The sequence below is a fragment of the Grammomys surdaster genome, unplaced genomic scaffold (assembly GCF_004785775.1).
Source record: "Grammomys surdaster isolate TR1022 unplaced genomic scaffold, NIH_TR_1.0 220, whole genome shotgun sequence".
Classification (NCBI taxonomy): Eukaryota; Metazoa; Chordata; class Mammalia; order Rodentia; family Muridae; genus Grammomys; species Grammomys surdaster.
This window is the reverse complement of record NW_021604665.1, coordinates 829,892-846,093: the sequence shown is the minus strand read 5'-3', so window position 1 is coordinate 846,093 and position 16,202 is coordinate 829,892. Positions and strand designations below refer to the sequence as shown.

Here is a 16,202-nt window from a genome sequence, read left to right as displayed (position 1 = left end):
ATCCCTAGCCTCCCTTCACGGAAGCCTTCACACTGCTGACCGCTGAGCCTGGGAAAGCAACCGGGTCACCTAGAGCTCTCCCAGGGCAGAGATGTGGATTTCCCTAGGCAATTTGTATTCAGCATCTTAGAGGCTGGGTCATAGGACAAATCGAAATGTAGATGTCAAGATGACCCTGATTCTGCTATTTCTTATCACCGTGTCCTCGGGCCAGAAGGCAGAGCTCTCTGGAACCCTCTGGGCTTTGGTGAGGATGAAAAGGCTTAATAATCACTGAGTACCCAGAAGATGGTCAGAGAGAAGCTGGCACCTGAATTTGAGCACCAGTGTACAGACACCTGCCCTGCAGAGTGAGGCCCCTGAGGAAGAGACTCCTTCCTGCCTGGCTTTCTGACAGCCCCTTCAAGGTCAGGGCCACCTCCTGCTGTTTCTGTGGCTCCCTCTGCTATACCAGCACATCAGAGACAGCACCCTCCCAAAGTCTCTTGAATGACAGCAGAAACAGACGTCAGAGCCCTTCTCCATGGCTCAGAGGCAAGCATGTGGCTTCCATTTAGGCCACATCTGGACATGCTCAGAGGCAGGGACAGCCCAGCTGAGGCAGTGGGGATCCCTGGTACAATTCTGACTCCCAGGCAGGATCCCCGCCCTAGATGGGCCTGGATGATGGATGAAAACCACCTTCTCCAGGCCCCAGGGCTGCCATGGCAACTGGGCTGGGGTCATTTCCGGCCTGCCTCTCAGTAAGCCCAGAGGGTCGTGTAGGGCGAAACTGTCTCTCCAGCCCCTCCCCCACCCATGGCTCCCAAACTCCTGTCCTAGAGCAGCCTGAAGACCTTCAGTTCCAGACTCCACTTTCCTCAAAAGCTTGGCAGGCCATCAAGAGCTCCACCTGGGTAAGGCCTGCTGTCACCCACCCTCACCAGCTGCATGCCCCCGCTGGCTGCACCTTTATCTGTTTAACACACTCTACTCTGCTAGGCCCCTAAGGGAATGGCCTTGTTCTCTAGCTCAGCCCCTGGCATAGTCAGGGCCCCACAAATGCCTGATTAAGGAGAGAGCTGTGACTGAAGAGCAGATGGGAATAAAATAAGTACCGTATCTCGTAATCCTCAGTGAGCACTCAGTTCATGCCAACCACAGCCACTAATGAGCTCACTGCAGCCTCAAAAGAGCCTCAAAGCAGGGTGTCTACACTGTCTGCAGATGGAGAAACTGAGATACAAGGGGCCGAGCCGTTTGCCCGTGGTCATGGAGTCAGCACATGATGTGGTAACCATGGGAAGCTCAACCAAAGGCTAATCGAGAGGACAGTGGCTGGGAATCCTCTCTGGCCTGGCCCTGCTCACTATAGTCTTCCCAGCCTTTGCATGAGCTGGGTCCCTGTTAGGATGGCCCATCAGTCCATGAAGGTATTCCAGGCCTAGCTTCCACCAGCCTTCACCAACACCATAGGCCAAACACATCTGAGAAAGACAGGCACAAAGATCCACAAGGTACAAGGTTGGTCCCAGGTCCCACAGAGCCACTGGCAACAAGCAGCTAAGGGAAGCCAGGGCTGTTTCTATTCTGGAAACCCAGAGACTGCAGGCCCATGGCACTAAGCGCACACGCGTGCGCGCGCACACACACACACACACACATACACACACACTCTCCATTAGACCTTTCCTGCTCCCTGCACTTCCAGGCTCAGGGCTGGGTGGAGAATAACTGGGGCTCCCAGTCAGTCACAGGCCTCCCATATAGCCACCCCTCTCCAGCAGGCTGCAGGCAGGGAGTCACAGAAAGGAAAGCAGGCTGGAAGCAGAGGTACTGGTGGTATGAGGACCCCAGGAGCCAACTAGTGTGAAGAAGAATAAGAAAGAGAGGAGGTAGACATGGTCTCCCACCAGTTCCATCCATCCTCCAACATTCATAGAGCACCGACTGTGTGTGAGTGGGGCTGGAGCCCTTGGGCTCAGCACAAAATCTGGCTTGTGTGATGCTGAATACCAGAAAACAATAACCAAGGACCCAAGTAATTCTGTGTATAATGTAAGCTGTGACTGAGAGAGATCAAAGTGGCAGGAAGGAAGGAGGGTCACAGAGGTGACCTGGAACAGAGCAAAGCACAAAGTCATCCAGACACCTGCAAGAGCATCTCAGGCAAAAGCTGTAGCAAATGCAAAGGCCCCTGGGCCAGAGGCTGCCCAGCCAAGAATCCGGTGGCCTGGGCTGACTGTGGAAGCATGATGGGCCAGGAGAGGAGGTGAAGAGGCCACTGGGCAGATGAGAAGGGCATGTAGTCACTACAGGGACCTTAGCTTCGACTTTGTCTAAGGTGTGAACCACTGTAGTAGCAATGAGAAGAGAAGACTGATGTGTTAACCAGACTCCTGCTAGAAGGAGCAGCAGAGTTAGAGCCACAACAGAACATGCCCCCTTTGCCACCAGCCCACAGTGGGGCCTCTGTAGGAGGGCCTTCACAGGCAGTTGACCATCTAGATCTGCAGAGCCCTGTGATTACTGCTAAGACACTTTTGGACTCTAGTAGGCAGGACTGGGCTCTACTCTGATGAAGAAAACCTTCTGTGCCTTCAGCCAGAGCCCACCAGGGGCTCTGTGCCTCCTAGAAGGTCCTCCTAGGTCCTCCTAGAAGGACCTTTCTGTGCCCCTCTGTCTCAGATCTATGAGAAAGCAATGGCTGAGACCTCCCCTGGCCCATGCCACTCTGTTTTAGGCCTGCATGAGGGCAGCCACAGGAACCTCCACCAACTCATATCACTTGGTCCCAGGCCTGAGAGATGGCAGTTGCAAGGAACCCAAAGGATAGTCAGCGACAGGCGCTGCAGGAACACAGGAAAGGGCCTTACCATCAGGATCGCCTCTGGGGATAGAATGCACTGAGTTGGGGTCTGTGTCTTCTTCTGCCCGGGACCGAGGTAGCAACTGTGGATGCTGGGGTATTTCTTCAGGCATCTCTCGGGTGGGTGAGACCTGGGCTCGGTCAGGTGGCAGTGTAGATAGAGTGGGGCGACTGCTGGACTTTACTGGGTCCTCTGAAGAGCTGGCAGTGTCCAGAGATGGACCGAGATCAGGCAGGCCTGACCTAGGAAGAAGTGCAGCACCCTCCTGCATGACACTTCGAGAAGTGGCCTGGGCATCAGGAATAAGGTTTTCCTCAGGTCCTGCCTTGGCTTCAGCCTCCTTCTCCTGGACAGGGAGATCAGGTCTGGCTGGGGATGTTGTGGGCAAGCTGTCCAGCCTTCCAGGACTACCTGCTACTGGTGGCTCAGTGGCCACTATCTCCTCCATTTCTTCCTCCTCTTCCTCTTCAGTGTCCAATGTCACTCTCCTGGCTTTGGCCTGCACAGGTGCTGGGGGACCCAGGGCAGTAGCTGCTGTGGGTCTGGGGAGGGCGACTGGCCATGGGGTTACTCGGATGGAGGACGGTGGCAGATTCCCACCTCCCAGAGCAGCTGGGGGGCCCTCTGCACCTTCCTGGACCTCATTCACAATGGCCACAGTAGCTTCTGCCTCAGCCACCTCCTGGTCATAGCTGTAGGGGTCTTCATACTGCCTCTCAGAGTCACCCTCCTCAGCATCTGAGAAGTTCCCATGGCAACCAGGAAGCTGGTAGCAAATGAGCTCACCACCAGCGTCAGGACAGTGGCAGGCCCGGCAGGATGAGAGGTGGACGGTGTGGCCAGCAGCATACTTACGGCCACTGTGGACACAGCCCACCTGGCCACACTGCGGGCAGCTGTCAGCCACTACCACTGCCTCAATGCAGTTGGGTGGTAGCTCGGGGCACAGCATGAACTGGCAGCTGATCTTGCCACCACCCGGTGGGCAAGAGCACTCAGTGCTGCCAAAGTCCACAAAGTAGGACTGGCCGGCTGGTACACGGCCATCCACAAACCCTCCCTGTACGCAGTCATAGTACTGGTAGCCTTCACAGGCACAGCCCTGCTGCACACAGGTAGCACAGCAGGCTCCTGGCTCCAATGCCTCCTCAATGCAGTTCTCCAGCAGGGGACACTCGGCACCTGTGCAGTCCTGCCACGGGACGGCCATGCTTGGGTTCGAAGTCAGAGCTGTGACCAGAGCCAATGCCAGCCACACTCCTGCAGATCCCTGGAGTAGCATCATGTCTCAAGAGGCCCTGGAAGGATAGAGACAAAGCCTGTCACACCAAGGACACAGAGAGAGATGAGGTGCATGCCCCAGCATGTCTACACACAGCACGCAGCTACCTTCACCTCTGGGCATGCCCTCCTAACCCACACTCATGTTCCTTCACACACACACACACACACACAAACACACACACATACACGGAAGACACAGGAACAGAAGCATGTGTCACTCAGGTGCTGAAGCAATGTGGCTTCACATCTGTGTGTTCAGGGTGACTTGAGCCTTCTGAGTCATCTAGTCCAGTCTCACACACAGGTAAAGCTAAGGGAGTACACATGAGTGCATGCTCACTCAGTCTGTCGCTGTGTCCTCCCCGTGCCCAGTCACCCAGATATACCCATGGGTCATCCTGCACACACTCCCAAGCCTATGTCTGCACACAGCCACCAGAACAGTTTTCTTCCTCCAGACACTTGACTGCTAGTCAGGGGGTAACGTGGGGGTGGAGGGCAGTGTGCTGGGAAGGAACAGACCCCCTGCAGGGTGGCACAGACATCCAACCTTGTGTATACTGTACCCCCAGCCCTCAGACTCCAGAGCTCGAGATCATCTATCCCATGAGACCCTGGGACTTCAAGGTCAACCTGGGATGCTCCTGCCACCTCCTTGTAGCGCCTTACTGTCTCTGTTCTGTCCACTGCCAAGACCACAGCTCTCACTGTTCTGCTGTTCCACACAACACCCCCACCTGTCCTGACTGATGCCCAGCTTATTTGTCTCCCCGCCGTGCCTCCCTGTCTCCCTGGGACACCAGTGTGGTCTAGGAGCCACTTCCATGCATACAGACTGTCTGGCTTCCAGGAGCCTCTCACTCCACGCTCTCCTCAAAGTCCTCCACAACCACTCAAATGCCATCTTTCCACCAATCCTCCCTCCTGCAAAAGTTACAGGTCCCCACAGGCAGCGAGTGACCCGGCGTCAGGGCAGTCCCTGGACAGCACAATCCCCTAAAATCACAAATGGGGGCTTTCACACCATCAGTTCCTTCTGATAGTACCTATTTGATGTGTGCATGTGTGTGTGTGTACGTGACTGCACTCGAGTGCACTCAGGTGCACACACACAGGTATGTATGTGTATATGCATGTGTACACAACTGCACATTCATACAAATATTCTGGGGAGACACCTGCGTGCACACGTGTATATGTGTAAACGTGCCTAGTGCACATGTGTGTGATTACAAAGAACAACCTCAGATTTTATCCTCAGAAATGCTGTCTACCTCCTTTGAGACAGGGTCCCTCACTGGCCGGGAGCTTGACAACTGGGTTAGCCTTGCTGGCCACTGAGCCCCAGGCCTCTTCCCATCTGGCTCCCCAGAGCTGCAGTTACAGGGACATGGCACTGAGCCGAGGTCCTGGTGCCTGCCTTACTAATTGGGCAAGCCCAGCCCTGTTTTTTTATCTTTCAAAAAATACAACAAAGTATAGTCCCTGAACCTTCCCTGATCCAATTTTATAAGGGAAGATACCCTTGTTATAGAGATAGATCTCACATTGTATTCATAGCTGTCCTTGAACCCAAGAGAATCTTCCTTCCTCTGCCTCCCAAGTACTGGGGTAGTAACAGGTTTGCAGCACTACATCCTACTCTCACTTCAAACATTGAGAAGATGCTAACTTCTGGAAAGTCCGAGGTGAGAAAGGAGCAGAGGAGCACTGAGCTTTCCAAAGAATGGATGTGTTCAGTTGCTCAGCTCTCTCTGAGACCAGCCGGGGTAAGTATGGTCTGTCAGCATGGCCTGAGCCCTGAAGGCAGCAATGGAATGATGGCAAGTTGGTCACTATCAGCTGAAGGCACCAGCTGCAGGCACCAGGAATCTGTACTAGGAACGTCCAGGGGCTGAGAGTTAGTCAATAATAAGATGGGCCTCCTGGCTGACCTCCAGTGGGACAAGTGGACCGTACCACCAGACAGAAGAACTGGTAAGGTTGAGTAGGCTCAAACCCCAAGGAATCTCAGAATTGAGAACGGCAGGTGGGGAGCCAGCTCCCTGCCAAACTACCTGATCCGCAACACGTAACCATGACACCCCACTGAAAAGACCATGACAATCGGTAATGTAGCATAAAAACCTGGAGTTCTCCATGCTGTTGAGGTATCTAGATAGGCCCTGAGCCTTCCTGGGCATTCATTTCCACAAAAGATATTTAATCCCCAGTTCACCCTTAGTAAGAATTATGCATTTACATCCTCCATCAAATAAAAAGATTTGGATGAACAAGGACCATCTCCTTCATCAAGGATGCAGTGCAAGTGGGGATTCATTGTAAAGAACCAGGCCTAAATCTCCTGAAGAAGACCTTCTCTCTCTCTCTTCCACCACTCAGAACCAAACCTGATTCTGCCCCTATCTCAGCTATCCCCTTCTTGCCTGGCCAGTAGAACCCCTGAGGGAACGCTCAGACCACAGATGCCCCCCTTCCGGTTCCCAACTCCCAGTGGTACCCCAGCAGCAAGGCAGATTCGCAGCCTAGCAACCTCCCAGAGTTGATAGCCCTGAGGGTAGATGGTGGGTGCCCACCTGTACTAGGCACTTATGGCTCTTTAAAACAGTAAATAAAGAGAAATTGGGAGGAGTCGGGAAGCCTGGTATCTCAGGGAGCTAGGGAAGGTTTCTGAAGGTTTCAGGAGGTGGCATCTGACTGAGGCTGGTTGGCTTGCTGGAGGCAAAGTGCTTCAAGTTCTGGACAGCAAGTGCACAGGCTCGAGGCAGGAGCAGAGGAGACAGACAAGGAACTTGGATGGGAGGGGGAGACTTGGGAGGTCTTGTGACAGGTGAGCAAGGAAGAGAGTGGCAAAAGCAGGCCAGACTTCTGCTGACAAGGGACAAGTGGGATGCCGGCAGCCCAGGGTCCTGACAAAGACTGTGTGCAGTCCCTAGCAACCCCCTTGTCATCTGAGAAAACATCCCTGGATCCCCAGGGGGGTGCCTGAGATCTCAAACATCTCCATGTTTGTGGTGATTACATGTTGTGACTTTAAATGGAAGCACTTTCAGCAGCAAGCAACCTTCCTCCTTTATTGCAAACCTTACCCCTTTCCTGTCAACAAGCATTCCATCCCTCTCTTTGGCATATTGATTACCATTGTCAGCTCTCCTGTCAGCACTTCTGTTCTTTGGGACTATGATTAAGTGGCATGGGACCGCTTAAAGACAAGATCCGTCACAGCCTATTAAGTGACTAGCGAGAGGGTAGTGAACACAGTGTGGATCCACTGGACAAAGTGGCTCAGGTCCCAGGCAGGAGAGCACTAGATGTCATCACTTGCCCCAGAATGCACACCATTTCAAACCTGTAATATTCACTGCTGAGATTTTCTACTTGATATTTTAGACCATGGTTGGCTGCAGATAATTTAGTTGTAGGAGTTGAAACTGTCAACAAGAGAGCATTCTGCATGTGACTTGAGTTACACAGTAAGATGAGTCCTTTGCTTCTCCCATTCTGACAACTTCTGACTCTGACAAGAAGAGGCCTGTTAGAACTAAGAAATAAAAACCCAGGACATGCAGTCATGCTGGGATTTCAAAATAGCACTGAACACTAGTTTAGGGTAAGTATGCCCCTGTAATATTTAGGACATGTTCATTTGCTGTGTATCTGAAATCCTGTTTTAACTAGTAGCGTGCACTAGATGGGCAGCTCTGGATGAAAACTTCAGCCTGGCGCTGTATGCCTTAAAACTTCTCAAGCATTTGGAGGGAATCTCCCTTAAATGACAGGCAGCTACAGAAAACCCTGGGGCTTGCAAACAGCTGGGCTGACAGCTGGGAAATAAACATGCAAGCCCTTTTGGTTGGCTACTTGGAACAAAAGGAATCAGTTTGACCTGGCCAGGGGGCCACCCCAAGGCTGCCAGACCCATCCCCACATCCATCCAGGAGACAGCAAGCCAGCAGCCAGCCCATTTGAGCACAGTTCCTCCCACAGGACCTTGTGTTATGACACCGAACTGTCCACACTGCCACAGCCGCTCTGGCAGAACTCAGCCTCACTGGCTCTCCGTGAGATCTGAGAGCTCCCAGTCTTGACTCCACAAAGACTTAGGCTTCTTCTCTGCTTGTGACATAGTCCGCCATAGTCCACCATGTAGCTCTGGATAGCCTGAAACTCACTGTATAGGCCATGATGGCCTTAGACTTCAGGGTAATTCTTCCTCTCCTTTGCCTTCTTCACCCTCTAGTCAGTTGCCACTGTGTCCAGCCTCTAGTCACCCTCAATGTGTCTGTTTCTTCAGATCCAACCAACAGCCTACAGTTCCTCAAGACCCTCAATGTTAAGAAATGTGTTCTAAGTCTCCGTTGGTCTCAAGTCTGGAATATGGATTGTATATGCAATGCATGCCTCAGCAGGTCATAGCTCCTGGGAAACCAGGGTCCCAGCCTCAGTGCAGCACCATGCTATCAATGGATCCTGCAGGGTAGGGGCTCCAGAGCTCAGTCCTCACCCTACCAAAGGCAAGGGACAGCTATGCCAAGATGAGGAGACACCTGCCAGCCAAGAGCAAGCAGCTGGAGAAGGTACAGGTGTGAGTCATTAGTGACCAACACTTGACAACTGGGGAGACAACAGGTGAAGGGAACTGGAGCCATCCAGAGAGCTGTGTCTAGCATACACACACACACAGATAAAGAGACAAAAGCAAACACATGCCCTGCACAGACCCACACATACAAAAACATACAAAGACACACAGAACACACATACAGTCAGACACACACACACAGAGGAAGAGATGCACACAGAGACACACACAGACATACAAATGCACACACAGAAAAACACATATACACACAGACCCTCATATACAAAGACATACAAAGACACACAGAACACACATACATGCACACATACAGTTAGACACACAGTCAGACACTGAGAGAGATGCATACACAGACACACACAGAGACATATAAACACATGCATGAGCACGCGCGTGCGCACACACACACACACACACACACAGACACACACACACACACACAAAAGCATTGACAGTGGCTTGGTTCTAAAATTGTCCAGAACCTACTTTAAATGCACAGATTATCCTGGGTTCCCCTAAGGTCCAGAAAGATAAGACCATATATTTTAAAACTAATCCCAAATGCCCACACTCAACCACCGCATGCTGCCTACTGGCAGAGGCCAGTAAAGACAACCAACTAATCCTGACACTGGAGACCACCAGCCTCAGCAAGGACATTCTGGCACAGATGCCCCTTGAGGGCATGATGTCCAGTGACAAGCTGGTCAAAATTTACACTCACTAAAGAGTCCACTTACAAAGCTACACAGAGCAATTGGACAGAATGCAGATTGGCGCATGCTGGGACACACGGGACAGGGGGGTGGGGGGAGCTGGTACTGAATGGCCAGAGTTTCTGTTCAGGATTAAAGAGTCTAGAGACAGAAATGGTGAGGGCTGAGCAACACTGTGGCTGCTCTTAGTGATGCTGAGCCACACACTCAAAAAGGAGAAAAATTGTGTGGATATTTTACCAAAACAAACAAACAAACAAACAAACAAACCAACACACACATGCACTCCAAAGCCAAAAGCCCAAAGAGAATGACTAAGTCACAGAGAGGGGATAGGGAAGACCTGACAGGAAGCAACTACTGCTCCTGAAGCATGACTTTAGTAGAAAGCTTCCTGGCAGGCAGTGCCAAAAGGGAAATTAGAGGGTGACCCGGCACTCCTCGTCTGATAAGAGGAAGTCATTAGTTCACTGAGAAAACAAGCTTGTTCTTGGCATGGGCCATTAGTTGGGAGCTTTGAAGTTAGTCAGGTTCAGGCAATGCCAGACCCCAGGCTGCGAGGGCCTGGGCATGCTTATCTCCTTTAACTACATTCGCTGATGAGGCCCACAATCAGAAACAGTGATAAAGGGATGTGAGCTGAGACCTGAATGGCGACAGGAGCCCAAGTCCTTCAGTTCAGCAAGCACCTCTCCACCTCACCCCCATCAGCCCTGTGCCAGATACCAAGACGGGACAAGATGCCAAGTGAACAAGAACAACAGAATTCCTCCCTCGGGGTCATAACTGTCATCCCAGCACTTTGGAAACTGTGACACAAGATCATGAATTCAAGGCCAGCCTGGGCTACATAGTTGGACTACTATCAACAATAACAACCAGAAAGCAAACAAATAGATAGGTAGATAGATAGATAGATAGATAGATAGATAGATAGATAGATAGATATAGATAGGGAGAGAGGGAGAGAGGAGGAGAGGGAAAGGGAGAAAGAGAAAGAAGGAGAGGGAGGGGGGAAGAGGAAGAGGGAGAGAGGAAGACTGACTCTGACTTTTATGGAACCAAAAACCTAATGTAGAGAAAAAGCAGGAAAGAAATCAGTAAGACACTTGGAGATTGTGACAGAGAACTAGACACACTCTTGGTAAAAGAGGACAGAAGAGACTGAGGAGGCACACTCACACTCCAACTGAGACTCAGCCCCTCCCAAAATGTGCAGCCATCCAAAGGTCTGGGGGACGGCAATGGGCAGAAGAAATGCATGTGCAAAGGCCCTGTGGGTGGCTGCAAAAGAGACAGCAGGGGATGGGAAATGGGCAACAAGAAAGTAGGTGATCAAGGGCAAGGGAAAAGCGGTGCGAACGACCTTAGTCACACAGGTCTAGCAGAGCACGGGGCTCGCGCTCTTACGTGAGGACACTGGGTAGCAGCATGCTTGGAATTCAAAGAGAAGCTGCACGCATTCCCTTCCAAGGTCTGAGGACAATCCCAGTCCTAGAAAGCAGGAAATCTAGAAAAACTCAGTCTGCCAAGTGGGCACGTCCAGCAGATCTGTGAATGAGCCCACTATGGAGAGCTTTTGGGGCTGCTTGGCAGGAATCGGACATTGGCCAAGGACAAGGAAATGGGCTTTAGGCAGGAATCTGACATAGGGCCATGACAGGGAAGAAAGTTCTGGCAGGAATCTAATTTTAGGCTAAAACAGAAGTAATTTCAGTCAGGAATCTAAGTCTTAGGCTAGAACAAAGAAGTAGGCCTCAGGCATGAATATGGCTGTGATCTAGGACAGGGAAGTAGGCTCAGATATTTTTGTCATCCTGATGAGTCCTTAGAAACAGTAATCGGGAGAGTGATCTAGGGAGTGAGGACTTTGTCTATTGCCTTGTTTGTTCCTTGACAATTTGTATCTATTGTATTGCTGGTTCCTCAACCTAGAACTGACCTAAATACTTGCATGTAATTAAAATGATTTAAAAGAAAAGTGAGGAAAAAAAATAAACCTGCCTCAGCCTTCAGCCTCAGAACTGGCTGGGGCCATGCTACAATGTTGTCTAATTGGCTTTTTTCTTTTTTAATCCTCACTCCTGCACTGGAGAACCTGTTGACTGACTGGGCTGGCTTGGTCAGCCAACACAACTGTAGGCAACAATGGCAAAAGGCTGGACACCCCTATTTATAGGACGACATACCTCTCCCTGTTGCCAAGTCTCCTGGAAGAAGGACCCACAGAGCCATACTGCCTTTCCGGTACAGACTCTTGATTCATGAAGGTGGTGCCACCCAAGGGTCTGCTCTCCTGCTCTACCCCAATGCTGAAGCACATTCTGTATGTGTGCTTTTCCTCTGTAAGATGCTTTACAAAAGAAAAAACAAGTCATTCAGAAAAAGGCAGCAAAAGAGGGCAGGGAGCTGAGGAATGGACAGATAGGAAACGATGTGAAGCCACGTACGACTACCAACTGTCATCAAGTCTGCCTTCTATCTGAAGCTCTACTTCCTTCCTTTCCTGTGACCCAGAGTCACAACACAGGATGGTGTGATTGGTCACAGACCAAGGGTGCTTGGAAGGAATCGGCAGGGACTGAGGGGAGAGTCTGGGGTCCTCTGAGGCACAGAACTGGAGCAAAGGGGTAGGCCAGGAAGTAATGTGGAAGCTGATGATGGTGAGTGAAAGGTTATAGGACACCCAACCCCCAATACTCTGGGAAGAGAAGGAGGGAAATGCTGGGTCCAAATGCATGGGTTAAGTCATGCCCCAGAGTGGTGGGACGTGCGTATGGTCAAAGCTACTTGAGAGGCAGAAGAAATGCTGGAGCTCAGGTGTTTGAGGCCAGCCTGATCTACATAATAATAAATTAAATCTTAAAAAAAAAACTGAATAAGCTTACTTGGCCCCATGTGAGATTCAGGGTGCCAGGCAGCTCCTCACCCTCTCTCCAGCCCCTGGGCTTTCCTTCAAAGGGGTGAGCTCATGAGAATGTTGGATAAACAAACTCTCAATAGAGCAGCCAGGCTTCACCCTCCCTTCCCACTCCTCCCTAAGAAAGAAAAGGATAAAATTCTGCCAAGTGTCGGGTGAGGGCTGACCCTTGGATTCATAGGTATGAACTGCTAATCTCATAACCAGGACAAGCAGGTGAAAAATTACACAGCTTAACGCCCAGCACTCTTCATTAACCTTCGAGAAAAGAAAATGTTGCTTTTGGCTCAGGGGCGCTCCATCCATGCCTTCCCCTGTTACTAAAGCCCACAAAGCGGAAGCAGTCCCAGGGTGGAGCAGTGAGAAGAGCTTGCCTGGGCCAAGACTGATCTCAGCATTCCTACCTGGGGCTCCATCCAGCCTACAACTGTGCACCCTTGACCTCCCTGGAGCTAGCTCTGGGTCCGCCTGCCTGGACTGTCTCCACTGATCCCACTCAGTGCCCTCTGTAAACACTGAAGCTCTGTGGGGCAGAAAGGATGGATGTGACTACCCAGCACACCCCTCTGTAAGAACAGCCCCTAGATTACCCTCTGGGGCCCACTGCATGCAATTCAGCACACCTCACTTCCCATGCAACAGTGCTCAGTGGTGGACACCAAGTCAGTCAGAGCTTACAGGACCCAGCTCAGCGGAGACAGTGGAGAGCAACCTGTGTCTATCGCCCTGCATGAGGCATCAAGAATCCCTAAAGCCATCCGGTCTCAGAAGGAAACTGAGGACACTGGAACCAATTCAGCTGGAAGGAAAGACGGAAAGAGGGAAGGAGAGAGAGAGAAAGAAAGAGAGAGGGAGGGAGAGAGGACCACAGCTGCCTGGCACCTGCACTAGCTACACCTAAAGTTAATTGAAAAGCCAAACCTTGCAATGAGCTAACCCAAGCTAACTCGGACCAGGCTGTCACTAGTTCACAAGTCTTAATAGACATACAGGCTTATTCTGTGGAGACAGTGACTTACTTGTACCTGGCCTCCCAATTGAAATGAAAAAGTCCAAAAATCACTCTCCAAGCCACCCATCTCTCCCAAGCTGCCTCCCTCTGGAGCCCTCCAAAGAACCAATTCCTAACAAATCAGAAGATTCGTCCTGGTTCCTGAGCCCTCCTCTTATCATTACTCCAACCTGAGATGCTTCTCCTCTGAAGTTGCAGCCCCTAGTCCGATCCCATGCTTAAAGCCAAGCCCAAAGGGTTAGGAAGTAGCTAAAGGGGGAGTTAGTAGATAGTAGTGGGTGGATGGATGATGGATGGATGGGTGGATGGATGATGGATGGATGGGTGGATGGATGATGGATGGATGATGGATGGATGGATGGATGGATGGGTGGATGGGTGGATGGGTGGATGAATGGATAAATGGGAAAGTGGGTGAGAGGCTGGGGAGGTGGATAGACGGATGAATGCATAAGTGGATGAACGAGAGGATATTTAGGTAGTAGGTGGGTGAATTGGGTGTGTGTGTTGGGTATATGGATGTATGGGAGGGTTACTGGGTACATGGGTAGATGGGTAAATGAATAAGTGGATGAGTGGACAAGTAGATAGTGAGTGGGTGGGCCGACAGATGGTTTGGTGGAGAGTTGAGTGCATCAGTGGACAGGTGAGTGGCTAGTTAGCTGAGAGGATCAAAAGAAGAATAGATGGGTGAAAAGGTGAGCTAATAGACGGATACATGAACTTATCCCCAAAAAATGTGGATAAGAAAATGGATACTAGTGAGCACAAAGAGCTGGGCAGGTGGGCTGCTGATGAATGGAGGACAGATGGATGGGAAGGTAGATTCATGGATGGCTCAGTATGTTTGTGGGTGGTGGTTGGGTGGATGAGGACGTGGGGGATGGAGATGGGTGGTGGCTGGGTACATCAGCAAGGAATGAATGGAGTTATAGGCCAGTGGACAGTGGCTATATGCATGAGGGTAAAGAGTCAAGCTTGCCCATCAATGTTACAGACCAAGCGAAGTTCTGAGTCAAAGTTCTTTACTTGCCCAACACAGCCTGAGGCTCCACCACTGGCCAGCACCTCAGACAGCTCCCTGCCCCAGGGACCAGTACCAGAGCTCAGGCCCTGGAGTCAGACAGGCCTTGTTGAGGTCCCAGCACTGTGAGCTCCCCTGCTGTGTCTGTCGGTGAGAGGCTGAGGCTTTCTGAGCTCAGCCTCCAGCCCAGTTCAGGAGAACACCACCATCCTCACAGGAGCCCGAGAATGAAATGGAAAGCCCTTTTGACAGAGGCCAGCATGAGACAGCACAGACAGGGCCCCTCAAAATTTCCATCCTATTAAAAGATTGTTTTAAAAATTGCTCCAGGCCTTGAAAATGGAATGTGCCTCCCCCTCCTCCCATTATAAAACCAGGAAAATCCAGAAATCTAAAGCAGACACAGACAGTACAAGAGAAGACCTCACTGCCCATTTCACTAAGTGCATCAGACGCCAGAAGCCACACAAGGCTGGAAGTCAGCATGGCTCTCCATGCTGCCAGGCAAGAGCTGAAAGAAAATTCTACACAAACATCTCTAGATGCTGAAATAAGAGCAATAAAATCCAACACTGTGGAATTCAAGCCCCTGAGAAGGGCCAGACCATCTCTTCCTAGAGAACAAGATGGCTTTTCAAGGATGGGGTCGGAGCCAACATGGCTGCCAGTGACAGACCCATAGTCTCTCGCAGCCCAGGCTGCAGAGCCAGAGGCCTCCCCCATCCACAAATTGCAGGTCCAGCAAGAGCCCACTATGCGACAAGCTACTCACACATTTGTTGGGTAGGGAGAGCCACTCAGGGGCTGGGTCAAGCTCTCACCTCCTCTGGCTCTCTCTCTCTCTCTCTCTCTCTGAGTTGTCTTTCCTTTTTTCTCAAAGGCTTTTTGGGAGAAACATGAAGATTAGTTCTAGGGTCATGTGTGTGTGTGTGTAGCCACACAGGTGATGGGCTCCGGTTCACCTGGCCACTTCCCACCTTTTCTCAATAAGAGTCAGCTCTCCAACTCTGGATGTTGAGCATAGCCACTCCCCTCTCCCCAGACCATACAGCCTTCTGGGTCCTTCTGTGACTGACTGGCTCTCTGCACCCATCTTCCTTAGCTGCCAGCACAGCTGGACAGAGATGCTAGCCAAGGGAGAGGGCAGCTGGTTCCTCTACAACTCCCAAGGGCCTTTGCCAAGTAACAATTATTGGCACATACCTGGAATTTGGGTATTTCTCAAGATTGCCAGAGAAGCAGGTGGTGTGCTGGCAAGATCTGGTCCCAGCCCTGGTACAAGCACCAGGCCAAGGTTCTGAGAAACCCTACCCTACCTCCCATCCTGCCACGAGGCCACCATTGTTGAGGCAGAGACAAGGGGTCAAGACCAAACTGTGTCCCTGAAGATGGGGCTCAAAGGCAAACCCAACCCATGGGTGCAAGGCATGAAAGCAGGTGGCCCAGAGCCCCAGAAATACTCCCCTGCACCATCGCCGTGGCCCTGTGAGGGTTGGGAGGTAGTGTGGAGGCTGAAGAACCCGGTGACTTACTCACATGCACACGTACAGGGACACTCATAAACAAAATTAAAATAAAAGGAAGTGCTTGTCTATGGGTACATGTGATTATAGGGGGTGTTCCTGTGTATTTTCTTGTGTACATATGTGTGTGTGCATGTCAGGGACTGGAGTGTACTGGCAGGTTATGTTAAGAAGACATTCTGTATGTTGAGGTCACCTTTCTCAATGCCTTGATCCTTGGGTCTCAGAAGAACTTCCCCTTTGGCTACCTACCTTTCCATATGTTCTACACAAT

At 51.2% G+C, this 16,202-nt stretch overlaps 1 protein-coding gene across 3 annotated transcripts in view; it reads right to left on the bottom strand.

Moving 5' to 3' along the window:
• Fbln2 (fibulin 2) overlaps nt 1-16,202 on the bottom strand; it is a 55,939-nt gene that overhangs the window by 32,748 nt on the left and 6,989 nt on the right. For 2 of the 3 annotated variants that reach the window (XM_028773056.1, XM_028773058.1), the window contains exons 1-2: nt 11,639-11,706; nt 2,856-4,147 (exon numbers count right to left, since the gene is read on the bottom strand). In XM_028773056.1, coding sequence (XP_028628889.1) covers nt 2,856-4,134 — 1,279 coding nt within the window. In that variant the 5' untranslated portion in view covers nt 4,135-4,147; nt 11,639-11,706. Of the gene's footprint in view, nt 1-2,855; nt 4,148-11,638; nt 11,707-16,202 lie in introns of those variants that run through there. The other variant, XM_028773057.1, reaches the window with a different exon arrangement.